The sequence below is a fragment of the Drosophila simulans genome, chromosome 3R (genome assembly GCF_016746395.2).
Source record: "Drosophila simulans strain w501 chromosome 3R, Prin_Dsim_3.1, whole genome shotgun sequence".
Classification (NCBI taxonomy): Eukaryota; Metazoa; Arthropoda; class Insecta; order Diptera; family Drosophilidae; genus Drosophila; species Drosophila simulans.
This window is the reverse complement of record NC_052523.2, coordinates 26784083-26808466: the sequence shown is the minus strand read 5'-3', so window position 1 is coordinate 26808466 and position 24384 is coordinate 26784083. Positions and strand designations below refer to the sequence as shown.

General features: G+C 46.6%; 4 protein-coding genes and 1 pseudogene across 8 annotated transcripts; 3 read left to right on the top strand and 2 right to left on the bottom strand.

Moving 5' to 3' along the window:
- The first annotated feature begins 7700 nt into the window (after positions 1–7700).
- Positions 7701–9096, top strand: LOC6730262. The gene has a single exon (XM_002105509.4). It carries the CDS (start codon positions 7798–7800, stop codon positions 8716–8718), a length of 921 nt encoding a protein of 306 aa, XP_002105545.2. The 5' UTR covers positions 7701–7797; the 3' UTR covers positions 8719–9096.
- Positions 9097–14832: 5736 nt separating this feature from the next.
- On the bottom strand, positions 14833–16080 carry LOC27207789 (annotated as a pseudogene).
- Positions 16081–16716: 636 nt separating this feature from the next.
- LOC6730261 (cAMP-dependent protein kinase catalytic subunit 2) lies at positions 16717–18491 on the top strand. Of its 4 annotated transcripts, XR_006541953.1 has the most exons (6): positions 16717–17086; positions 17143–17372; positions 17448–17613; positions 17668–17945; positions 18014–18320; positions 18386–18491. XR_006541953.1 is itself a non-coding variant. In XM_016173599.3 (5 exons), exons 1-5 carry the CDS (start codon positions 16910–16912, stop codon positions 18267–18269), a joined length of 1107 nt encoding a protein of 368 aa, XP_016037034.1. In that variant the 5' UTR covers positions 16717–16909; the 3' UTR covers positions 18270–18491. The 4 variants fall into 4 exon arrangements, 3 of the variants coding, with proteins under 3 accessions (XP_016037034.1, XP_002105544.1, XP_044779308.1); XM_016173599.3 differs by having other exon boundaries at positions 18014–18491; XM_002105508.4 differs by lacking the exon at positions 18386–18491 and having other exon boundaries at positions 16719–17086; positions 18009–18243.
- A 15-nt stretch (positions 18492–18506) lies between these two features.
- On the top strand, positions 18507–19832 carry LOC6730260 (cAMP-dependent protein kinase catalytic subunit 2). 2 transcript variants are annotated; one of them, XM_044923374.1, is made up of 5 exons: positions 18662–18770; positions 18841–18919; positions 18976–19141; positions 19211–19488; positions 19542–19832. In XM_044923374.1, the coding sequence occupies exons 3-5, from the start codon at positions 19091–19093 to the stop codon at positions 19753–19755; spliced, it is 543 nt and encodes a 180-aa protein (XP_044779309.1). In that variant the 5' UTR covers positions 18662–18770; positions 18841–18919; positions 18976–19090; the 3' UTR covers positions 19756–19832. The 2 variants fall into 2 exon arrangements, with proteins under 2 accessions (XP_002105543.1, XP_044779309.1); XM_002105507.4 differs by having other exon boundaries at positions 18507–18919.
- Positions 19833–21137: 1305 nt separating this feature from the next.
- Positions 21138–23294, bottom strand: LOC6730259. The gene is made up of 2 exons (XM_016177869.3): positions 22158–23294; positions 21138–22068 (listed from the first exon to the last, which is right to left on the bottom strand). The coding sequence occupies exons 1-2, from the start codon at positions 23256–23258 to the stop codon at positions 21220–21222; spliced, it is 1950 nt and encodes a 649-aa protein (XP_016037033.1). The 5' UTR covers positions 23259–23294; the 3' UTR covers positions 21138–21219.
- Between the last annotated feature and the right edge of the window lie 1090 nt (positions 23295–24384).

Genomic DNA, 24384 nt, shown 5'->3' with positions numbered 1-24384 from the left:
GGGAGTGGGTGGGGTTAGGTTCGCGCGGGGAGGGGAGGGGGATGGGTACGCGGCTCTATTTCACTGGCCAATTAGACGGCCTGTTCTGGCTAATTGGTCTACCTCATTTATCCCATTGTCGCTGTCTGCAGGGAATTAATCAAGTGCCCAGATGCAGTTTTACGCAGAACACTGCTGCCGTCGTCAAGGCGTGACCAGAGTTTGACTTTTTAGATACATTGTATATGCGAAAGAAGTATCTGTATCTGGGCGTTACGCATCTGCCTGTCAGCACTTGGCCAATTGTTCCCGCCGAGTCTCCTGCCACGTTTGCGATTGGACTTTTCCACAGAACCGGAGGCCAAATGAAATATGAACTATTTTAACGCCTACTTAATTTATTTGTTTTTGCGCTCTCGCTGCTGCCGTAGTATAAATTTTAATTAATTTAGCGTTGAAGTGAAAGTGTTAAGTGATTTGCTTGGCTGCCGCTGGCAATACCTTCAAGTACATGGCGATATATACCATCTAGACTATATATAGCCGATATGTATGGGCCATCAAGTGCAGCTGTGGTAGGTAAGGCCGCATTTTAGTGCGTTCTCCGCTCGACCTAAATAAATAAAAATATGTTTATAGGCAAAATATTAAAGACAAACACCGAACTACCCCCGCACAAACACACACGCTCTCACTCTGCCACACATGTCCCCTGACCAATTCATAAGTTTGCACTTAAAGGACATGGCCAACCTGTCCCAAGGTTGGACACTCCACTCCAAGATGGCTCACACATAAAAGCATAATAAAATGTATTTACCCCAGGATCAAATTATGAATCTGCTTATGGGTAAAACAAGGACAAGGGACGGCTAAAAGGTGAGCCCAGCTCCTTCAAGTTATGAAAGCCGCAGGCTGCCTCCGTCTCCCCCCCAAAAAAAGGACAAAACGCATATTTATGAAATGAACAAAACTATAAAGGACACACACACACTGATGCACAGAAAGAAAATGAACGAAATTAGCTTATTTCTAACTCTTTATTGCTTGTAAGGTTACTCTGACCTAAAGAGGATCTTCGAGAGTTATGGCCTCACTAATTTCAATAACCTTAAGGAGATGTAAAGTGCAGAACCTATGCTTACTTTTTTTTCTTAGTGTATAAAAAAGGGAGAGGGATCAGGACAATGTGCGGACATCTACGGAGATTTGGTTTTTTGGGTTGTCGGTCGACAATGAAAATTTGTGCACATTTCAGCAGAATCGAGGGCCTGAGGTGATGGCCAGCTCCTTTAAGGTGTGGCCACCGAATCCGCATCGTGTCCCTTTTTGGGATGCCCAGAGTCTATTACAGAAGTTTATGGCGCACGCAGTTACACCTACGACAGCCCTGGGCGAGCTGGCAACATATGGTCAGAAGTGAGGGCGAAAGGTACGAGGGTGGCAGTCGCCGAACCACCGAGCCACCCAAACCACCCACATGGCGCACCACCCAAGGGCACAACCACTTTGTTTATGCCAGTCGCAACATTTTACAAAGTTTATTCCGCCTTGGCATCATCAACAGCCATCGGAATCATCATCATCATCAGTCGTCACAATTCTCGGGTGACATCTGGATGGTGGATTCTCGGAGCAGTCGGTTGTGTCCAGGCTGCCCCAGGGTGTCCAGGAGTTGCTTAAGTATGTGCGTCACATACGCCCAGCCTCCTTCTTCTCATCCGGCGGGGAATTACCTTTGGTGCAGAAAAACGAGAGGCGAGAATTACCTTGGTCGAGTGGCCGTTTTTTTGTTGGCCACCTTCTGGAATCAGCTCACGTATCGTTTTATTAGTCAATCAAAGGATACTTTGGGGGCGCATCTCATTTGCAGATATAAGATGTGCAAAATAAAAAATTAGACTGCAGCCCTTCGATTACCTTAGTGGAAAATAATTAAGTTGTCTTTTTAGGGGTGCGTATTTATTTAAGGGGAATTCCTATTTGCCTGATCTTACTCACTCGGTTCGCTGAACACGAGATGTTGCTAAAAACTCTCTGTGAATATGGTATCTCCCTCGATTATGAGTTCCTAAAATAAACTAACGAGTTGAAAGCGCCTCTGATTAATTCCCAATTTGCTGAGGGAAAATGCATAGAGCGAATCCAAATGCGTAATGCAAGATGCCTTTTTGCAGAGAATTTAATAAAACGTCTCGGAAAGGAAATGGCGCACTTTGCATTAAAAATTCGCTGTCTAAAAGCTCAACAATTAGCAACCATTTCCGAATGCAAATGCAGAGGAGGCAAACGAGTGAAATTAAAGCAACTTAAATGGAACTTATTAGATTTGTATACTTTTAATTTGCATTCATAACAGACTGGAGTGATAAGAGAAGGGGCGGAAAGAGGAGGGACCTGTGCCTTTGTAAGGATATTCCCCGACTTTGGCCAGCAGTTGTGTCCTGCGGACCCAAAACACAACAACAACACCAAGGCCCCAAGGAGGGTAGAGCGAACCCTTTTCCTGGTTTTCCTCCAGTGGACAGGACGCACTCTCCACCCGACTTGGTTGATTTAAATTTTGCCTTTGCTGGAATAAAAGAAAATTAATTTGTGCATATTTCTTGAGCTGCTGGCAGACGAAATACGAGCGGCTTCAGCTGCTGGCTGGACTGGACATTTATTAAAAGCCGAAAGGAGTTGCTCTTGGCCAAAAGGGAGACGAAACGCAAAACCTTTCTCTCTTGGCCAATCGTAGGAATAATAATAATAACCGAAAAAGCGAAAAGGGACTATCAAGTGAAAAGAAATTTAATAAAACGAAAACAATTTGCCAAAATGAAAGAATAATAAGAAGCCGCCAAGAAATCGCTCTCCGCGACAGAGAGCGAGAATCCTAGAGGCACTGGTTCCCACACGAAATATTCATAATTGCACGGACATTAAGGATGTGCATCCCTGCAAAAAAGGATCCGGAAACGAGAACAACACACGTGCCGCGGACGATGACAACGATTGATACACAATCGAACCAGGATCAGAAGGGAAGGAGCCATAAATCCATTAGTCCATAAATAGTATTGATATGGAATGAAAACAAAAATAAAATAAAATTATTTATACGTTTCGCACGGCGACAAGCAGGAAAATTAGTGCCAACCGGAGACAAGAGACACGAGACAGGAACGAAAACAGAGGGAGAATGGAAATCGACGAGGGAAATCGCTCAGGGGATGCTCGTCGACGAGTGGGAAAGCGGAGAAGTTTTCCTCAATTGGCGATGCGCTTCAAATGATGCCAAAGATTCGCACACAAAGCGAACTGCCATCGAACAACTGTATCGAATTACCAATCAGCCAGCACAACAATAGTGTCCTTTCGGCGGGTCAAAGCGCATCCCCCACCCGCCAAACTAATATCCTTCCTTGTGCCAACCACCCCCTAAAGAGCACCCAGTGCAGCGCGTGACATCACCTTCGAGCTGGAAGTAGAGCGGTTCAAACAACTATTTTCAGCCTTCAATTATCCAGTTTATAATCAGTAACTAATAGCTTATGTATTCCAATTCAGACTGTTTTTGTTAAACATATCCCCTCTGTACGCTTGATAGCATCCCAGCCATATATTGCCATCAAGAGCGTTATGAATGCTCTTTACTATCACTTACGCAAACCCCCACCGCCGCCGAACAATTGAATTGAAAGGATCATCAAATGGAGAGTCCTGGTTAGAGGAGCCGTTCGAACAGCATCTTGTCGAAATTGCCGACAATTTGGGTTAACTGTAAAATTTCTGCAGGCCGAAAGAGCAAACAGTAAACAGCAAACGACAAACGGCAAACGTGCAAGTTTTGACAAATACAAATGTGAATTGCGAACACTAAACTGGCAGATTTTCTATATAAAAGATGAAGACATCCCGGATTGACAGGCCAAGAGTGTCCTGCGGGGGCGGAGGGGGATATTCTCGTAAAACTCATTGGGGCGTAAAGGATGCGAATGCCTTTTAATAATAAAATGAGAGCGGCCAGGCTTGGGTGGAACCCGCGCTCCTCCAGCTGGACAGGAGCAGGACGCGCCAGCACTGGCCTGCATAAACTAAGACTAAAGCCGCTTGTCTATGCCCAGGCACGTCTTAAATGTTCAAATTATGTAAAATAAAATGTGCGCCAAAAAAGGCCAAACGAAAGCCAGGCCAAAGGATAAAGGAGGGGTTTTTTCGGAGGGCTGACGTCAGCTCTGAGTGACAGTGACAAGAGCAGGACATCGGGGAGGCATTCAACGAAGGATTCGCCCGAGCACTTGACAATCCTGGCAAAGGTGCAAAAAAGCGAGCCGGAACTGACACTTCTCTCCGCTTAAAATCTCGAAGGATGCACTCAGAGAATGTGGAAAGTCTAGTCGTGCAAAAAGAACCTGAAATATAAAAGATTTACAGATTTGCAAAGGGAATAATTCTGTCGGCTTTCAAAGTATTACATATTTTCTGTACAATTTTTTTTCGAGTGCATCCTCGCCGTTGGCCATTTGCATGGCGCCGCCTCCGAACTTCCCCGTCGATTCGCAGATCCTGCGTGTCCTGGCTAATAACCGTGAGTAAGCAAACAGGTGCAGTTCGCCCGTTTGCTGTGATCAATCTTTTGCTAAGCTTTTGTTTTCGCCGGGCTTTTGTCTCTGGACAAAAGTTGGGTCGCCGATGGAGATGATGATGGGGGAATACTTAGAAGTCCCGGGATTGAGTTGTCCTTTGGTGACAGGCAAACAACGGCGCGTCCTTTTTTATTGTGGGTCTGTGGGTCCGTCTCGCTTTCGTCCTATGATTGATTAGCAATTAATTAGCTACACAAATAACTGTAAATATACGCGCCGGAAAGTGAAAAGTGAATGAGCCGGAGGCATCTAATGTCAAGGGTCTCCGGCGGCGAGAATTACTTGCAAAAGTGTTCCACCTTTTTTTCGCGGGCCTCGCAACTCATTTGCATTTTGTTTTCGCCATTTTTTATGGGCCAATGAAACGAATTCGGTACTCTAACTTTGTCACTTGCGGCTGCCATTTGCCATTGCTTTTTATGAACGGATACCCCGACTAATGACACTTCCCTTGGATGGGAGGAGGATTCGTCACGCAGCTGAGAAGGCCATAGATTCGAAAATCTGGTTACCATTCACAGTCACCCCGATAATTGCACTCAAAGTAATAAGTGGAGAACTTTATTTAAAGTTGGGATCAGCAAGAGCAAATCATCTTCTAGTCCAATACTTTAAGAAGAGGAATATATGTTCCTGGCTTGAATATTGATAGTTTAATTTTTAAGTGTCCCTAAACGTGGCTGGAGTCTTCTATTGTCTTACCACAACTCATCCGCTCCCTCTTCGCATCAGTGGGCCGGGCCAAAAGTTGTGAGATGTCCTGCAGTTGACATCCCGACCGCTTTTTTGGCCGGCCAACAATGCATGACTGACCCTGTCAATATTGGCGACCCCGAATCCATTTGGTAGCTCTCGCCCCACCACACATGTATGAGATATTTAATGCATGCAATATGGATTGTCGCAGGGGTTTTTCCTCCTTTTTCGCCGGCGTGAGCGAGTGGGGAACTGGGAGCCCGGCGAGCAAAAGTGCGTCCAAAACTCATGTCATTGTTTCGCCGGACTGGAACTGCATTTGCGACCGAATCTGGTGACATTGAGTGCTCCGACAGGCGACGTGTGCAGGGTTCCCCTGCCTTTCCCCGAGTCCTCCATCCTGCATCCTGCGTCCTGCATCCTTTATGGCTGAAAGCTTTTGTCGCTGCTGCCGTGCCACTAAACATGTCTCTCGTTTTTGGCCCCTGCGTGGCCGATCTTTTTACTGCTGGCTGGGCGCCAAAATATAACTTAAGTTTCTGGTCAAATGAATTTGGCAAAGGTAGCAGCCAGCTCGAAAAATGCAAAGCATACTTTCGGGAGCCGTCGCCAGCGAAATTCGAATGCATGCAAAAATGTTTTTTCTGCGGAATGGAAATCTCGAGGAGAAGCCACGACAATTTGCAGTTTAAGTGGCCTTTGTTATGAGCAAGTTTTCCATTTTTGCGGTGGCTCGTGTTTTTGCCTTGTCACCTGTTTTTCCTGTTTTCCCCGCAGAAGCAAAACTTTTTACGATCTTGTCAACATTTTGAGTTGAGTGCATTTTTACGCCCCCTGTCGATTTTCGGGGTGGCGGGGCAGTAAAATCGAAAAGTAATGCAATAAAATTCGCTTTCATTAAAAGCATTAAAATAGGTTTTTGACATGCCATAAAAATGGTTTCCACGTAAACACGCAGAACACACATTCGCGTCAAAGGAAAACTGCTGCCTCCACACTTTTCCGACGGTTTTTCCTGGTGAAATCTGGGGAAAGGGAGTGCGAAAGCTTCACGCGACTTCTAAATGGGATTTTTATTGTTCTGGGAGCTGTGGCCGACGCATCGCCATTAGCTGGCAACACGGTGCTCCAGCTCACCTAGCCATCGTAAATCCGGAGGAAATAGCTCATCCTCGCCGGGGAATCCCAGTTGATAATACAGAGTTTCTGAGGAAAAAGTGGGCTGGCTCTCCAGAGATGGCATCTCGTGCTCGCATATATAATCTTATTCCTTCCTGTATCTATCTATCCCAAACGCTTCTCATAAATTTCCGGAAAAATATGATGCCATATATGTCGCATCTAACAAATATTCAAAGCAATTAAGTGCAGACTTTATAGGTGGTAAGCCGAAATGCTCCTGACCCCTAATAATTATACAGTGAGAGAAACATTCTAAAAAATCAAAGAATTTTTATTTAAAAAAATAAAGTGAGTAATTGTAGGGACTTCAACTTTAAGCCAATGAATAGTGTATGTTTCAGAATCTCAGCGAATTGCTGACAATTTTCTGACAGTGTTTTTCCATGTTTTGGCTGGACAATTGGCAAATGTTGGCCGCTAAATGGGGGCGATACAAATCGAATGGGGAATTTATTTCAACGTTATTAACTCCAAATTACGCACACAAAACCGCTGCGAAATCGAAGGGGGCAGACAAGTGAATGTCCAATCCTTAATTGCAAAGGACAGCGTGTGGCGAAAATATTTTGCTCGCTGGCCGGGAAATATTTTCATGATGTAATAAATGAAATTAATTTCAATAATTGCAGCTATTCGGGTCCCGAATCGGTGGGTGATGGTTTATTCGGCTGTAGGTTTATTTCGGCCCCACCACGAGCTGTCTTTTTATTTAGGCCACTTATTTTATTTTATTTTGGACATGATTCGCGAGCATTTGGCGATGACCATGAAAACTGCTTAATCGGAAGAATGAATATGAACGTTCCAATTGCGAAAACGCCCAGATACAACCCCGCCACCCTGATAATAAGCAGAAAACATAAATAAGCAAGGAGAAAAGCGAATAAATGTGGAAATGCCAATGTTTTCCTTTCCGTTTCGTCTTTTTATTTCGCTGCTATTCTGATATTTTTCCATTTTTTTTTTTTGCAGCCACAGCAGCATTTTTAATATAGCAAAATTTGCTGTCATTTGGTCCCGCTCCCTGTATGATTTTTATGTGAATGAGTATTTTTCGCATTTATAATGCGAGCCCATATATTTTCATGAACACTAAATTAAGTAGGGTAAAATGGGGATTCCTTTGCGGGAAAAATATAACCATGAGTTTTTTCGTATTTATTTATTAATACAGGAATGAAACTATTGGGCTTCTAAACAGTATTTCCCTGACATCACAATCATAACAAAATTTAAAAAAAAAAAAAAAACTACTAAATTCAGAGTGCAGTTTCCAAATATTTTATACTTTTAGTAAGCTTTGCATACCATGGATGCGGTTTGCCAGTTCTTAAGTGCCGATCTATATTCCTATATAGAGGGTATCGTAAATAGTCTCTTTGTTGTATCTCCGTGTTTGGACGCGTGCTCAGATGAAGTAAAGAAAAACGCGAAAATGTGGTGCCAAAGCTGTACATCCCTACTGACACAACCTAGTTATACAATTAGGCACCATTATCCAGGTCCTTTGGTCACCTACGACGGCGAGGCGCGATGTGAGCCGCGTCTCATTCGCCTTTCTGACTTAACCATGAGCACAATGGAGCTTATCTTCCAAGCTTATGGAGACAATGATGATGATGATGATGATGATGATGATGAAATGGATGAAGTGTGTGAAAACAAGATAGATGTGGAGGAAAAGTGTGACAAGCAGGGAGAGGAGTCGGCGTTTAGTAAACTAAGGAAAATCTTTGGCTGGCAAACAAATAAACCTATTGAAGACGACAATAGCCAGAGTGTGGACTCCTGCAGGCTGAATGGTGGCAGGGAGGAACCCGACTTGGCAGACGATTCACTCACCGAAAAGAAGCAGAAGCTCCAAGCACTGGAGGATCGTGCCAGGGGTATATACGAAACACATATCGAATCTTCTCCAGATTCGCCGTCTTGGGACTGCCTGAAACCTGCGCAGAAACTGCGCTTTCAATGGAAGGCTTCTACTGGCGATGATCTGATGAAAAGTCCTTATGAAAATTTCACGTTGGTTTTTACCAGAAGTTTTCTCGAAGCTTTTCCCCGTGCCACATGTGCCACTGTTCGAAAGGAACAAAAAATAGCATGGTGGAACCTAGATCGCTGCCAGCGAATGCCGTTCATACTGCAGGCTCTACTGTACCAAGTGGCCATCGGTGCCATCGATCCCGAAGATCACTGTGCTGTTCGTGAACTTTTTCACAAGTTGCGATAAAGTGAGAAGTGCGTTTTCCATTTCCATTACCATTTCGCTTTTATACGAACCAGATGTTGTGTGGCCCGTCTATTTTGGTGCTGAGCCTCGAAATTCGCAGCTCTTTTCCCTCGACTTTTGCTCTTGAACCACATTTGTCGAGAATAATGGATCCCCTACTTTTGGCCAAGGTCGCCCGCTGACATGGCATTGGCACTCGATTAACAATTAAAGCCGCAGCTCTCAAGGTCGCGCAGAATTAAGATGGAAAATCTCAAATGAATCGGGGTCCCCCTGAGGAAAAATGGGACTGGGTGCGAATCAATTTCCCATGCGCATACATTAGCAATAAAAATTTGTAGTACCCCCTGAAACCGAAATAAATAAAACAAACGAGAAGCAAACTTTTTAAAATGTAATTTCGTTGGCCGGCAAATAAATAAAATAGATTTGTGGCAAATCGAAAGTGAGAGCCAGCCCGGCCAGGAAAATCAAAGTCCGCATCTGATCGGCGAATCAGGCATTATGCTAATGGAAAGCACGAAAAGGGGGGAAAAGTCTGCGGCTGGTGTTCGGTTTTATTGAAAAGTCAAAGGAAAGTGGGTGGTTTTGCTCGGTGGGCCGGCGTTTATGGCCGTTGACAACTTTTGGCGAACCGGGCATATAAAACGAAATGAAATGGAAAACTAAACCGAAATCGGAAAACTCAAATGGCGAACGATTCGCCACGAACTCTAACTCAAAAGCAGAGTGGAACTGTATCGAAGGAGTCGCAATTTATTGTCACAGATATTGACTTTTATAGTGGTCCGATTCCAATCCCTTTCCCTTTCTTTCCATTTTTTTTTTACGTTGTCGGGCTCATAATGCGACTTCTCAGCTCACACAGCTCCATGGGATTTTTGGCGGATGCCCATCTCCTCGAGAATCGAGAAACAATTGGCATTCGGGAATTTCGCATGCCTGCCACCGCCAGTCAAACGAACAATCCAACCCTTCCTCCCCTTTGAATACCCACCTCTTTTTTATGGCTGAGATTTGGTTGTTTTGATATTCGGCACTTTTATTGCCTCGACCCAAGTTCGCACCTCAATTTGTCTTCGTAAATGTGAAAAATGTGGAAATTAGTTGGCGGTCCAGGCTCCTCGGGTTCTTCCTCTTTTCGTTTGGGCTTATGGGCAAACATTTCATCAATCACGGCATGTGTCACACCTATCAGGACCGCTGACTTGTGCATCAGATGCAGATCGCCCCTTTTCCGAAAGCTGTGGCGAATCTTGAAAAAGGAGTGCGCACGCCACGCCCCTTTTCGCCAGGATAAGTGGCGGTGAATTTAATGGCTGGGCCAGAAAAGTGTGGCACACTTTTAGGCACTTAACGGGAAAAACAAAGGCATTTTCCACGCTTGAAATAGTAGTCAAATTGTAAGATTTTTAAAAATTATAACAACTAACTCGCTCTGCGTTTTTTCTAAATAATATTTTATATACTTTATTTCCTCCATGCCCTTAACAGTTGACTTTGATTTCTGACGAAGGCTTCATAAATATTTCCCCCGAAACAAGACGCCAACCACTCATCCATTTTTATGCAAAGTCGCATGGCAAACACAGAACCCATGGACAAACAACATTTGTCGATATCCAAACTCATGGCTCTGGTGATGGCTTTATGGCCCAGAGGAAGCCCAATCAACCCCGAAAGCTGCTCTTAGTTTCCCCTGCCGACGGTCACCATTAACATAACAATAATTATGGCCACGTCCTGGACTGACCATTCAGATTCGGCCTGGAGACATTCGGCAAACACACTACCCATAGATTCGCACTCATAAGCAGAATCCAGACGTTATGCATCCGGTTGAATGGACTTGGCTTCCGTCTTTTTTTCTCTGGGGGTTGGCGAATGTAAATCGCCGGTCGGCTCGAACTGTGAATGTTCCACGTAATTAACTTTGATTGGAATTGGGGCAAAGTGCCAGGCTCCTGTTCTTGCCGTTTCCTCAATCCCAGTATTTTCCTGGGAGCCTTGTAATTTCTGCGCTGCATTCGGCTCATTAGGACATAAATTTCGATCAAAAACATAAATTGACAGGCGTGCAGATTTAAGAGGCGCGGCTTAGCGCGCCAAGGATGCTCCGCATCCTCCGGCAAATCCAATTTCCGAGCAGGACTCGCACGTACGGCGGGCAACACTTTCGGATCTCAGGATTCGCGATTCAGGACCCGTTGCCCGTCCGTTTATGTGAGCAGGTCATGTCGCGGTCATAAATACAACAATGCCGCCGCCGCCGCCGCCGCCGCCAAAACTTTCGCGAGTGTCGCGAGCGCCATAAATTTCGCTGGCAAAAACTCACGGATTTATGTTGCCAAAGCGCAGGAGATAGCACTTGGCCGCTCCGGAGGACATCCTCGAGATATAATCCACTTTAAAGTTTCCACTCCTCGCATTTCTGGGCCCAGCTCGGCTCGGATCGGCTTCAGCCCCCGTTCCATGTGATGGGAAAGATGCGAAGGATATCCGCCTTGGCAGCCACATGCAAGTGTTCGCTCCTCTGACACGACATCTTATCCAATTTGCATTTAACGCATTTTTTGGCCAATTTCGCCAGCTCACAGATTTCGGCTGGCTTCTGGCTGCCGGGCCGTAAACCTCCTTTTCAACAAATCCCATTTGCAGCGATTTGCATTTAAGGCCGTCCGTGAATTCGAGACGAGCTCACACAAAAATTAATAAAGGAACCCCCATCCCTCCGGCCAGCCCGACATCCCGCTTTTCAGCCATATACCATTTCTCCTCGACCGCAAGTAAAAATGTTCAATAAACGTCCGGCCCGAAACGAGAAGTCCAACCGCAAACGCCTTCAATGGTCGACTCGGCCACGGACATCCAGGGGTCCGGCAGTCAATTTGGAATTTTTCAACGTTTTAGACATTGGCCGCGAGGTCGGGGAATATGGATATGGAATATGCGATATGGGATATAGGATATAGCAGCTGACTTTGACAGCGCCGCCCGCTGGCCGTTAGTTACTCCTAGTTTGCGGTTCCGCTGCTCGAAATATTGGCGGGATCCGAGATGGGTCCAATTAAAAAACAGAACAGCGACATGTACAAGATGTTTGGACATCCGACTGGGAGATACCCTGAAATGTTCTTCTTGTATATGTATATGAAATTAAGGAGTATCATAAAATATTAAAAGGTTTAAGCAGTGCATCATTTCACTAATAATATATCCTTCAAGGTATTGCATTTAGTAACATTTTTCGTAACATAATTCCTAGAAGTGCATGTGAGAAACCTCACCTACCTCTTGGCCCCATCATGCCTCGAATAAAACCCATTAAAAGCACTCGACCAGCTGCAATTGCCAACAAGTTGGGTGGGCGTGGCTGCCAGCCGACATCGGTGCACTGAGCGAAAAATACGCAGCACTTCAGGAGCAGCTGTCTGCAGCAGATAGGAGGAGTGGGTGGAATGGGAATGGAAATGGGAATGGGCGCTGTGGCACAGAATCATTTTAGATGGCAGAGGAGACCTGTCCTGGCCGGGCCAACTATTAATTAGGTTGTTAATTTTGCATTTGGCGAGCGTCGCTGGCTTTTCCCGTGAAAATTGTGAAAATCGCAGCGGAGCGGAGGCGACGAAATGGAAAACACACGTGGCATGTGGCACGATGATAAATCTTCGCATTTGTGCGACACCATAAGGGAACACATGTCGCAGCTTGGCCGCACTTCCTTCCCCACTTTCCCTCCCAAAACTCCCCCGTATTCCCCGCTTTTCCGACCGCCCCTCCGCCCCTCTTTCACCCCCTCCTTGGAATGCACCTGTCTCAATTAAGCGTGCAAATCGCATGCCTGTCAAAATAAAATGTTTGGCGTGTAAAAATATGTTGGCAGCCAGCGGAGATCTAAGGCGATCATAAAGACGCAAGGAATATGGCCAAAGATCTTCGTGATGCGAAGGGGCAGGAGTAGGGACAGGGCCGTTCCAATGGGACACACCCAGGAGATGTCGTTGTCAACATCACTTTGATCATGCCCCAGGTTGATTATTTGCACTGCATTTTGCGACTGCTTTCCGAGATCGAGAGGAATGCCACTGGCACTTCTCATGATGTTCATGCGTACCGAAAGTATGTGAAAATCGGGTTCGAGGGTGAATACTTAAGCTAGGTTCCTTCTATAAAAGTATATAGATTCATATCATTATCAAACATATACAAATTCCCAACAACACTTGTTAAAGAAAGTCATTAATCAATTTATTAAATATTTCATAGTTCCTCCCATAAACCCCGGAATAATTGCAAAATCAAAGGCTTTGTCTACTTTTTGTTGACGGTGTTAATGCCTTGATAGATTTCATTTGGTCTACACTGAATTTGCCGAATTGAGCAACAGTCTGCCTCGAATCAAATTGATTTTTCGCCAAATAACTCCGCCGAAATGCGGCATCAACGCCTCGTTAATTAGAGGATGCCCGCCTGCCGAGTGTAGTTGAGTCTGAAGCTGAAGCTAAAGATCCGTGACAGTCTGCGGGGCAATTGACATTTTGATAAATCCTGGGGGGTGGGGCACTGAAACACACTGGTAGCTACACATGTTGCCGTCTTTAAATCAGATAGACGCAGTGCAAAACTTAATGATCTGTGCCTAAATGGAGAGAGACCGAAGTCTGATATGACAAGTAAAAAAGAATTTATGGCACTAAACAACATCAACAATGGGCCAAACTAACCCGCCGCCAACCACCCCGTATCGCATTTCCCATTTTCCCCCCACCTTGCCACATTTTATCTGCCTCGGCGAGAGGCAGAGAAATTCGCACAAATCACGCAAAAATGTTGCACACTTAACGTGAGGGTGAAATACTCGGCGAAAAAGATATCTGTAGAAAATGTATAGATGGGGTCTTAGGGTGACGAGGGTTTCCCCAGTAACTGATAAGAACTTGCAACCTAATGCAGCAGCAACCAAAATTTGCAACAATTTCCGATTTCCACTTCGAAAGGGACAAAGGACACTGGCCAAGTGGCAGCATTTCAATTGCCCCCGAACCCGACCTCGAAAAAAGAACCCGAATTGAAAAGTCATAAATTCTGGAGCGGCATTTAGGAGCGGACTGGCACGGAAATGCGCACCATGCGTGACCAATTATTGAAATACGGCTTTAATTGAATTTCAATAAAATGTTGAGCATTTTGCACTCGCCGGCGGAAGAGGAAGGCCAGAATCCTGCGACCAGGACCAGGGACAATACCAATATCAAAACACAAGCACCCATAACCAAATGCGACTACCCGAAAACCGGTTCATGTTTATTTATGGCAAATGGCAAATGTTAAAACTGTGGCAATTGTTTTATTCCGCGCTTTTGTTGGCATTATTTGTTCGCGCATTTGGCCGCCGGAAAATCCACGGATGCAGTCCTATATATCGATATAGTCTCGGCCGATTTGGGGCCAATTTGTTTAGAATATGCGCTGGCCGTTGTGCGAACCTGATGTCCGCGGATCCCATTGATTTACGGCCATCGGGCTGTGTCAATAGTTCGCGGTTGATTTATGGCACCCAACCGGCAAGGTAGCTTCGCTTTCGGGGAAGGGAAATTATGAAAATTATTGTGGAAAAGCCCTCACATGAAGGCAGTCAGCCAACTGCGAAATGTCAGCATGGACCACCCGTCGAGCAGTTTCGTGATGATTACTTCAAATGTGCACTGGAAGAAACTAACGAATTTGGCGAGTGCAATCAATTCAAATGGTATGTGTTATGTACTACGTAACTACGCTTTTTGTCCAAGTGCATTCCCAAATCAAGGGATTACAAGCGGCAATTCGAAGTGAACACTGAAATCAATTGGAGGGAGGATAAATGGGGGTGGAGTTGGTGGTCCGCTGATTGAAGGTGGAAGGCCGTTCGGCCGTGTATTCGGGGTGGAATCGAGTGGAAAGCCTTTGCCACCGGATTGGCAAGGGTTCATCGGCAGTCGGGCGTCGATTTTCGTATTTCGGGCATATAGTGTTTGACATCGGCGCATGACAAAAGTCACATGGCCAGCGGATTAGTTACACCTTCTGAACCTGGATCCGAATCTGAATCTGAATCTGAATCTGAATCTGAATCTGAACCCGAGCACACGTCGCAGGGTGAGGTGGACGGTGTTTCGCCGGGACTCGGAAGTTACTACATTGTTGCTGCCCGGTGAACTGTGAGCCAAATTGAATGCCAAATGCCGAAAACCGAATGCCGAATGCATTTTCCGGCCAGCGAGTGCAGAGCGTGCCTTGATTTATTCCCGATTGTGCGGAGATTAGCGCTAATGGCTGAGGCCAGTCCGCCGGCAGCTGCTTTTCCGGCGGATCGGCGGTTGGGGTGTGGAATAGAAGGGAAAACTGAAACCTTTCAGCATAATTGAATCTGGCCTTATATGTATGTACGAGTAGAGCCGGGACATTCACCTACTTAAGCCCAAAAAATGGCCTCTGATAACTAAGCCAAATATTAGCCAGGCCGCCAAAGACAAATGCCATGTGTGTCAACAGTTCATCGAGGCGTCAATTACTTTGCATAGCGGCGGGCAAAAGTCCTGGCAATCGGGGGATTGAGTCCTTCAAGACAACAAATGAATTTTAAGTGTGGCTACGGCCATAGCGGCCAAAAGAAACGGCCAAGAAACGTGTGCGTACGACTTAATCTGCTCTTGGCCCGCTTAGCACACATATATTGCGAGGATATGGAGGATTCTAGGCCTTCCAGATATTATCCGCTTATTTATGGGCGTCGTTAACATATCTTAGCCAACTGGAGTTTATCTGGCGGCTGGGCTCTAAGTTAAATGAGCCAGGATTTCAAACGGAATATGTACCGAACACACACATTGGCTAAATGAAATTGTTTAGTTTTTGCACGCCTCCCGTTTCGAGTGCAAGTGAAAGTTTCCAAGTACGTGACGATTTGTTTTATTTTAAGCGAATTAAAAGCTTGGTCCAAATTATTTGTGCCTGTATAGCTAAGTAGATGAGTCAGTGTCACCCGCCCCCCAAAAAAAAACCCTTTTGCCAGCCAATCAATAATGAAGTTCTCTGCTCCTCGAGAATTAATGCCAGGGCATTAGGCCAGACCGAAGGCATATTTAGAAACCCATTTTCACATGGTTCGAGCTCGAACTTAAGAGGACACTCAACCAGGGCTGACCCAATCTGCCAATCTGAATGCCGACCCGGCCGAAAGATAATGATTAATTGTCAATTTAGGTGGCACAATGACAACAGACTGGCCCGAAATGGCCAATAAACGGTTCGGTCGACAGTTACCTTAAAAGCCTGCAACAATTCCGACATCCGGTTCGTAAGCCTACCACTGTCCCATCACATGGAGGCCCACTCACATGTCCATCAACATGAAGATGCGGTCTGGAGCTACCAACTTGACTGGCCTGACATGTGGAAATAAATGTACTAGAAAATTACCAACTTATGTAATCTTGGTTAGCATCATTTATCAAGCGGACGTTTTGCAATTTTTCTTACTTTTGCGGCCAGGAGGCAGCCGGAAAACAGGACGAGAGGTCCAGACTCCAGGACATGTCGAGAAGTCGGACTCAGAAGCACATGTGTGTGGACTCAGTCACAGTCGCAGGAAATTGCCATTTCTCAGCAGTCGTCCTGGGGGGAGATGGAGGTAAATTTGTCATACCTTGGAGAAGGGCTCAGTCGGCTAATTGAAAGGATCGGTCCTTGACTTTAGGCATTCCTGGAACTTCACATTCATGAAGTTCACTTTACCTGAAGTTAAACAGCTAAATTGCTGTGATACGATTTATGAAGTATTTTACTAAAATAGACAAACAAATTAGAAACTACAAATGGAGAATCCTTAGAATGTGGCCAGTTATGGGTCATCCTAAATCAGAATGAAAGAGGTCTCAAATATAGGTTGTTGAAAATGCAGCAGTAATGGTTGTGACCCCGAGACCAAAAGATGTCCTCCACTGCGTGGACTATGCATTGTGGCTTTGACTCAGCCGTCACCGATTATCTGACTAATGAGTAAAACTGCTGAAATCCAAATTCCTAGTGTATCAAGCGCCCATTACCGAATAGATTTGCCACTCAAAATCGCTTCGCTAGTCCAGCTTTGCAACGGAAGGCACTCGCAGAGGCGCCGTAAGATGCGCGATTGGCCGGATAGCGGACTGCTGTTATGAGCCAGCACAATTCGCAGTACGTTTTCAACTCCAAGGAAGACTACAACGTTATCCTAGACAACATGAGTCGCGAGTTCGAAGAGCGGTGGAACCACCAGACCCAGTCGCCCTACACCAACCTGGAAAACTATATAACCCGGGCCGTCCTCGGCAACGGAAGTTTCGGCACTGTGGTGAGTTGAAGGGCATTTCTAGATGTGGTACACCTTCGAAATGTAATAATCTTCAGATGCTGGTCAGGGAGAAGAGTGGCAAGAACTACTATGCCGCCAAGATGATGAGCAAGGAGGATCTGGTGCGGCTGAAGCAGGTGGCCCACGTACACAACGAGAAGCACGTCCTGAACGCCGCCCGATTCCCGTTCCTCATCTACCTGGTGGACTCGACAAAGTGCTTCGACTATCTCTACCTAATCCTCCCGCTGGTCAATGGAGGTGAGCTGTTCAGTTACCATCGCAGGTGAGTATCCCCTTTCTGGAGTGCTCATTTCATCTGATCACAGACTGGGTACCAACGGGTTTCCCCCTTAAAAAGAGTTCGCAAGTTCAACGAGAAGCACGCCAGATTCTATGCCGCCCAGGTGGCACTTGCTCTTGAGTATATGCACAAGATGCACCTTATGTACCGTGATCTGAAGCCGGAGAACATTCTGCTCGATCAGCGCGGCTACATCAAAATAACGGACTTCGGTTTCACTAAGGTGGGGAAAAGACTTCACATATAGCCCATTGCTTTCATCCCCAAATAATCACAGCGTGTGGATGGCCGCACATCAACGCTGTGTGGAACCCCGGAATACTTGGCCCCGGAGATCGTTCAGCTCCGACCCTACAACAAATCGGTGGACTGGTGGGCCTTTGGTATCCTAGTGTACGAGTTCGTGGCAGGGCGGTCTCCCTTTGCCATTCACAATCGAGATGTAATCCTGATGTACTCCAAGATCTGCATATGCGACTACAAGATGCCCTCTTACTTTACGGCCCAGCTGAGGAGCCTCGTCGAGAGCCTCATGCAGGTGGACACATCAAAGCGGTGAGTGGAGTGGGAGTGAGAGTCAAGGTGCTTCCGTGCAGTGCTCATGCCACCCCTTCTCAGTTTAGGAAACTCGAACGACGGCTCCAGCGACGTGAAGGGTCATCCGTGGTTCCAGGGCGTAGATTGGTTCGGCATTCTCAACCAGGAAGTCACCGCCCCCTACCAGCCCACCATTTCCGGCGCCGAAGATCTGTCGAACTTCGAGAACTTCGAGTTCAAGGATCGGTACAAGTCCCGAATAAACCGCCATCCCGAATTGTTTGCGAATTTTTAAATGTCAATGTGTCCTTCGAAATCGTCGTTTTCTTTAGTGTTTGCTAAATTCAAGGGGTGCTATCGTGATTGGATTTTGTAAAACTAGTTTTCTCAACGGTGAATACAGCTCATTTATTATCATTATTACATTCATAAATGGTTTTTCGATAAATAAAAAGCAGCCCTGGAGCGTTAGGTCATTTTCAAACCGAGATTTCGTAATGCTTTAGACAAAAATTCGAAATTCTGTTATAGTTAATTGACGCGATCACTCAGAACTCTAATACGCGAGTTGTTGTCGCAATGGGTCCCCAGCCGGAGCAAGCGCAGATGCACTTCAGTCCGAAGGTGGACTACATCCTCATCCTGGACAAGTTGCGCGAGGACTTCAACAAGAAGTTCGCCACCAACACGCCGTCGCCCAGTACGGGACTGGATGACTACGAGATTAAGGCGACCCTCGGATCCGGATCCTTCGGCAAGGTGCAGCTGGTGAGGGAGCGCGAGTCCGGCATTTATTACGCCTCCAAGCAGCTCAGCAAGGACCAGATCGTGAAGACCAAACAGGTGAGCCACGTGATGAGCGAGAAGAACGTACTGCGATCGATGACGTTCCCGAACACGGTCAACCTGATAGCCTCCTACAAGGACTTCGACAGCCTCTACCTCGTCCTGCCTCTAATTGGTGGCGGAGAGCTCTTCACCTACCACCGAAAGTGAGTAGTTCTCAGTAGCCGTCCACAAATAATTTTCCCTTTTCCGACTGTTAAAGAGTGCGGAAGTTTACGGAAAAACAGGCCCGCTTCTATGCTGCCCAGGTGTTTTTGGCTCTGGAGTATCTGCATCATTGCAGCTTGCTCTATAGAGACCTCAAACCGGAGAACATAATGATGGATAAGAACGGATACTTGAAAGTGACAGATTTCGGATTTGCCAAGGTTTTTATCTTATTTTGCTAACACATGAGGAAAAGGAAGCTATCCAAGTTGTTTGTTTTTGGCCCACAGAAAGTGGAAACCCGTACAATGACTTTGTGCGGAACGCCGGAGTACCTGCCGCCGGAGATTATCCAATCGAAGCCCTACGGAACCAGCGTGGACTGGTGGGCTTTTGGGGTACTGGTCTTTGAATTCGTCGCTGGACACTCGCCCTTCTCAGCCCACAATCGCGATGTGATGAGCATGTACAACAAGATCTGTGAGGCAGACTATAAGATGCCCAGTTACTTCAGTGGAGCCCTGCGTCATTTGGTGGACCATTTGCTGCAGGTGGATCTCTCGAAGCGGTAAATAGTTATTCAAGCATCTTTTAGTTTAACGTGACGGGCTTCTTGTCCAGTTTTGGCAACCTGATCAACGGCAATCGGGACATAAAGGAGCACGAGTGGTTCAAGGATGTGGAGTGGATCCCCCTCCTCAATCAGACAGTTAACGCGCCCTATGTGCCCAACATCAGCAATCCCGAGGATATATCCAACTTCGATAAGGTCTCTGATAAGCCGCGGCCCAAGGCGAAAACCATGCGACACGAGGAAGCCTTCGCGGATTTTTAACGAAGATAGATTTGTACTTGTGATAGACCCCTTGACTCTGTAAATTTTCGGCAGCATTAGCTAAACATTATACTCTAGATCCCCCATTCTTTTGATAGACGACAGCTGCTGCTCACATGTGTGATGTCAACGGCTCTGAATTTCCAGAGGGGGAGTGCTTTTCCTTTGGAGATTTTCTCGGAAAACAGCTGGGCCTGCTGACTCGGTGATTTCCCACACTTGTTGCGCTGGTTTCCCCAATTCTCAATTCGACAAACTTGACTTGTAATTAGACTTGAGGCAGTGCCATAAATCTTGTGCGTTTGTCGCTGCTGCAAGTGGATGGATGGATTTATGGCCACTCTGTTTACTTATCTCCATGTGGGTGTAGCTTTCGCTGAAAGAGTTCGCCTCCGAGTTTGGGTTTGCACGAAATTATGTTAAACAATATTTAAACGAGCTCTCTCGCCGGCGGACCAGAGTCATAAATCTTTTATACCTTTTTCTGCTCTTCTGCATATCGGGCCACATTGATTTATATGCAAAGACTTAATAAAAATAGAGCAATGGCCAGACGGCAGAAAAACTAGACGCCATTCTATGGTCCAAGGTCTACCTTTCCATGGGTCCTTTGTCCGGCTAACAAAACAAAGGCACCCGTGGGCAGGGGATGCCTGGGGGAAAAGTTATGATTATCATAATTTTTGTTACGTGAGTTTTCATGTGGAAAAGATGAAACATCATCGTCTCCGTCGCAGCTTTCCCCTGGAATCCCGTCTGAGTTTCCTTGCTTTTCCTTCGGGGTGGAAGTCGTCATCGCTGTAATCATGGCACGCATTTACTCCTGTTTTTACCTCTGCTTTTTGGCGCCCGCCAGGCCGGCGCCACTTTCAGCTCCAGACCTTCGGTCCCCCAGATATCCCCTCCTGTATAGTTAGTACATATACATTTCTTCTATGGCTTCAGACATCCAGACACATTTTCTCCGTGTTGTGTTTTGCTTTTCGCATGCGTTTTCGGTGGTTTTCGCAGGAAACAAGGGGCTCGCACTTCCTGGCCAGACTGCGAATCAGAATCAGATAGTAAGACATCATGCATTCTAATGAGAATTTTAATTGCAGCCCATTGACCACTTGAAGAGTCCTGTCAGCTTTCGTTCCGGCGAGGAGTTCGCAGGACACGTGGCACGGATGCGCTTCATGCTCGGATGCCCTGAGAATTTCGAGAGTATCGAGTCCGCAACTCGTCACCCGAAGACAAATTTCGAAAATTAGCGATGCCCTGCTCAGATACATTTCACATTACGGACGGACAATTGAATCCCGGGGGTTGCTGCTGCTCATCTGTAAGTGAATTAATTGCTGTTTTGATTGCGCTGGGAAAATGCTGCGACTCGGTACTTGTTTTGGAAAATGAATTGTGTACGTTTATTGCATGGATCGGTGAAAATTCGTTACGAAACTTATGAGATACTAAGCTAGCAGACTAAGACTGCTCCAGCTCCACTTCGACGGAGACTGAGGGCAGATCTTCCTTAAACTCGGGCGTGTAGATTTTTCCGGAGGCCAGGACGAACTGCTCCTGGCAGTCGACGATGAAGTAGGCAAACGGACGATTCACCTCGAAGCGTTCCACTCCTGGCAGTTCGGGTTCAGGTTCCGGAACTGGGAGAACTGTGGACTCCACGCTGGGAGTTCTGGCCTGCATGGTGGCAGCTGACAAGGAATTGGCACTGCTGCCTCCCTCGTCCACGCGCACATTCACAAACTGGACTATCTCATCCACGTGGACATCAGGATCCTCGGACAGCAGGCCCAATTGAGCTTCGGTCCTCGAGAAGATCTTCTTCAAGCCCATCTGCTTGAGCATTGCCTCGGAGCGGGAGGTCTCCTCCACTTGGAACTTGGGCAGCGAAATGTGCAGCTCCTTCATTTGGAATTGCTTCTTTGCCAACAGGAAGTCACTCGTCTGCAGCTGGGAAATCACATCACTTAGTCCCTCCGTTTCGTCGGGCAGGACAATGCACAAGGCATATCGGGAAGTTTCGTAGGGCAGGCTTAGAACTCGGGCTTTGACCTGTGGAAGATCTGCAACCTGGAATTTGCCACGGGCATGCATCATTGGAGCCTTCATGGCGTCCTCGTTGGTCATGAAGAAGAACTCATCGCTGCCATCTCGCAGCTGGTAGAAGGGATTGGCCCAGCTGCCGCGGTAGTAGAGTCCGTTAAAGAGGAGCATCTTGGACTTCGATCCTGCCGAGCGTCCCGTGATGGAGTTGGCACTTAGGGCAGAGGTGATGTCATCCTGCTGGAACAAACTACGTGCGCCATTGACCTATGGGGAAAGTAAGGGATAGGTATATCAAAATAGATAAAATCAAATTACACAAAAATTATTAGAATTAGCTAAAGATTTCAACTCACCCGACTGACTGAAGGTAGGTGCGACTCCAATGCGAGCATGATTTCATCAGCGCCATCCTTGGCCGCCGTCTTCACGGCGTTTTCCAGCTTCTGGAGGGGCAGACGCACCTTCTCGGGTTCACCGGCGGTCAACGCGGGAGCTGCCATGATCTTGGCCAGCTTCTCCTCCTCTTGCACAGTCTCGTTCTCCTCGAGGTTCTTGATCTGGCTCTCCTCCTGGTCGCTGCGCTTGTTCTGCTGCTTTTCTGCTGGATTTTCCTCGGCTGCCATGTCTGGTTTTTCCTGTTTTTCCACAGCAAGAGTGGTGGTTTCCTCGGGCTGGGATTCCAATTCAGATTCTGTGGTGGCCTGCTGCTTCTGTTCTTTCTGCAGTAGCTCGGCCTCAGCCTGGGCAACTGGTTTTTCCACATATTGCTTGTCATCCACGTCGCGATCGAACTTGGAGGCCTCTTTGTCGATGATTTCCTGGCCATAGCCATCGGCTGGAATGGCAGGGATGTCCTCGTCGTCCAACTTAATTCTCTTTAGGGTCTCGAATCCAATGACGTCCTTGCTGTTGCTTTGTTCGGTGCTTCCCTCTGTGGAATCCGTGTTGTCCTTCTCCTCTGAAAGCTGCAGCGAGGTGTTGGGCTCATTCCAGTCGTACTCCTGCCGACTGATATCCTTCACATCCACATAGTAGTGTTTCTCGAGCAGATTCTTGAACTCCTCGCGGGCACTGTTATTCCGGTAGATGTACAACCAGGTTTGGAAGGAGGGCAGGGCCACGGCTGCATCTCTGTTCTGGTAGCTGCCCAGGATCCTCTTGTAGGCATCCCTCAACTTGGTGCGATCCTTGGGGTAACCGAAGACTTGCTCAAACTCCGAGTAGGTATCGCCTTCGGAAGCCTCCGCCAAAACGGCCAGAATAGAAGCTACTCCCAATGGGGAATGCACCTGATTGGCATCGATGTCCTTGTTGAACTTCAGCAGCTGCAGAGCAATCAGCTGGGAAACCTGGCCGGCGAAGGATCCCTGATTCTCATCCTCCAACTGGGTGGGCAATCCCTGGCCAACAGCGGTCAGCAAAGTGACGAAAATCGCGCAGAGAACCGCTTTCATGGTGACGACAAACGCGAATGAAGCCCAAGAAAGTTGGCCAAAGACTTTTTATGAAAGCCAGCGCCGAGAACCGGCGAGAACGAAGCTCCAAACTGGTTAGGAAATCTCGGCGATCCCAGGGGCTTGAGAAGGGAGGCTTTATTTGATTAAGCGACCGATCAGCGGACGACGGACAAAGAAAGTCAACGAAAGTGGAAGTGGCGTGGGCCGCTCTCGAGGGCCCAAACAAATGGGTCATGCCAACAATCAATATGTAAATGCTGCACAACAACCGACTGAAACCAGCGCAAACAAAAGTTCAAAGTCATTGAAATGTTAGAGAGCCCACAACAGGTTTCCATCAGCGACTCACTACGTGATTGACATTTGATTTTCTGGCCGGTTAATTGCATTTTCTTGTACTCCTCGTAGTTTATAGTGTGGCAATCCCGTTTCCCCGAAACTCAGGTGGGCTATCGTTTGTAGACGGGATGTACATTGCCTCACAGCCTCGCAGAGCTATGGAGTTTGGCAATCTTGGGATCTTCGGATTTACCTGACCACGCTTAACCCAGTTTTTCAGGCCCATCGAGTGGCGTGGCACAAGAACAAATCATAGCCCAATCACAAAAAGCTGGCCAAAACAGTTCCAACACACTTGGAGGCCACTGAACTTGGCCATCGCAGTTGTTGCTGCCTCTGCCGCCGATTACCAAATACGATGGCCGCGCGAAAGCGGCCAGAATCGAGAATTCGCTGGGAAGCAAGTACCGAACACAGAGCAAAAATTAACCAAAAATTTAAAATTATAATATTCGACCTAAAACTATGGTCGATGGTTCTGAATATATTCCGTTGTCCGAAATATGTAAAATTTGCTATGCCCAAACATCTTTATATTAAAGCAAACTCGTGAATTTGCTCAACTTTTCTTCGAGTGCATCGGAAGGTACCAGGTGTGACGCTTATACTTGCTAATAAAAGTGCTAAATTAAAGCAAACTTACAAACACTGATTCTTTTTGGAGGCTTGTAAACGAGTTTTTCCGTTTTAGAACGAGTCAAACAAAAAGTTGCACAATTTTATAAGGCGAAGAGGTGGGTTTCTCAAAAGGGGCGTGGGGATAAATGTTTTATATACTATAGCT

What these genes read in the sequence shown, in the direction of transcription:
- LOC6730262 (XM_002105509.4), top strand. Translation starts at nt 7,798, where the DNA reads ATGGATGCGGTTTGCCAGTTCTTAAGTGCCGATCTATATTCCTATATA.
- LOC6730261 (XM_016173599.3), top strand. Translation starts at nt 16,910, where the DNA reads ATGAGCCAGCACAATTCGCAGTACGTTTTCAACTCCAAGGAAGACTAC. An exon ending in CTGTTCAGTTACCATCGCAG is followed by an intron (nt 17,373 to 17,447) that starts GTGAGTATCCCC and finishes CCCCTTAAAAAG; the next exon opens with AGTTCGCAAGTTCAACGAGA. An exon ending in CGGACTTCGGTTTCACTAAG is followed by an intron (nt 17,614 to 17,667) that starts GTGGGGAAAAGA and finishes AAATAATCACAG; the next exon opens with CGTGTGGATGGCCGCACATC.
- LOC6730260 (XM_002105507.4), top strand. Translation starts at nt 18,507, where the DNA reads ATGGGTCCCCAGCCGGAGCAAGCGCAGATGCACTTCAGTCCGAAGGTG. An exon ending in CTCTTCACCTACCACCGAAA is followed by an intron (nt 18,920 to 18,975) that starts GTGAGTAGTTCT and finishes CGACTGTTAAAG; the next exon opens with AGTGCGGAAGTTTACGGAAA. An exon ending in CAGGTGGATCTCTCGAAGCG is followed by an intron (nt 19,489 to 19,541) that starts GTAAATAGTTAT and finishes CTTCTTGTCCAG; the next exon opens with TTTTGGCAACCTGATCAACG.
- LOC6730259 (XM_016177869.3), bottom strand. Translation starts at nt 23,258, where the DNA reads ATGAAAGCGGTTCTCTGCGCGATTTTCGTCACTTTGCTGACCGCTGTT. An exon ending in ACCTACCTTCAGTCAGTCGG is followed by an intron (nt 22,069 to 22,157) that starts GTGAGTTGAAAT and finishes CTTTCCCCATAG; the next exon opens with GTCAATGGCGCACGTAGTTT.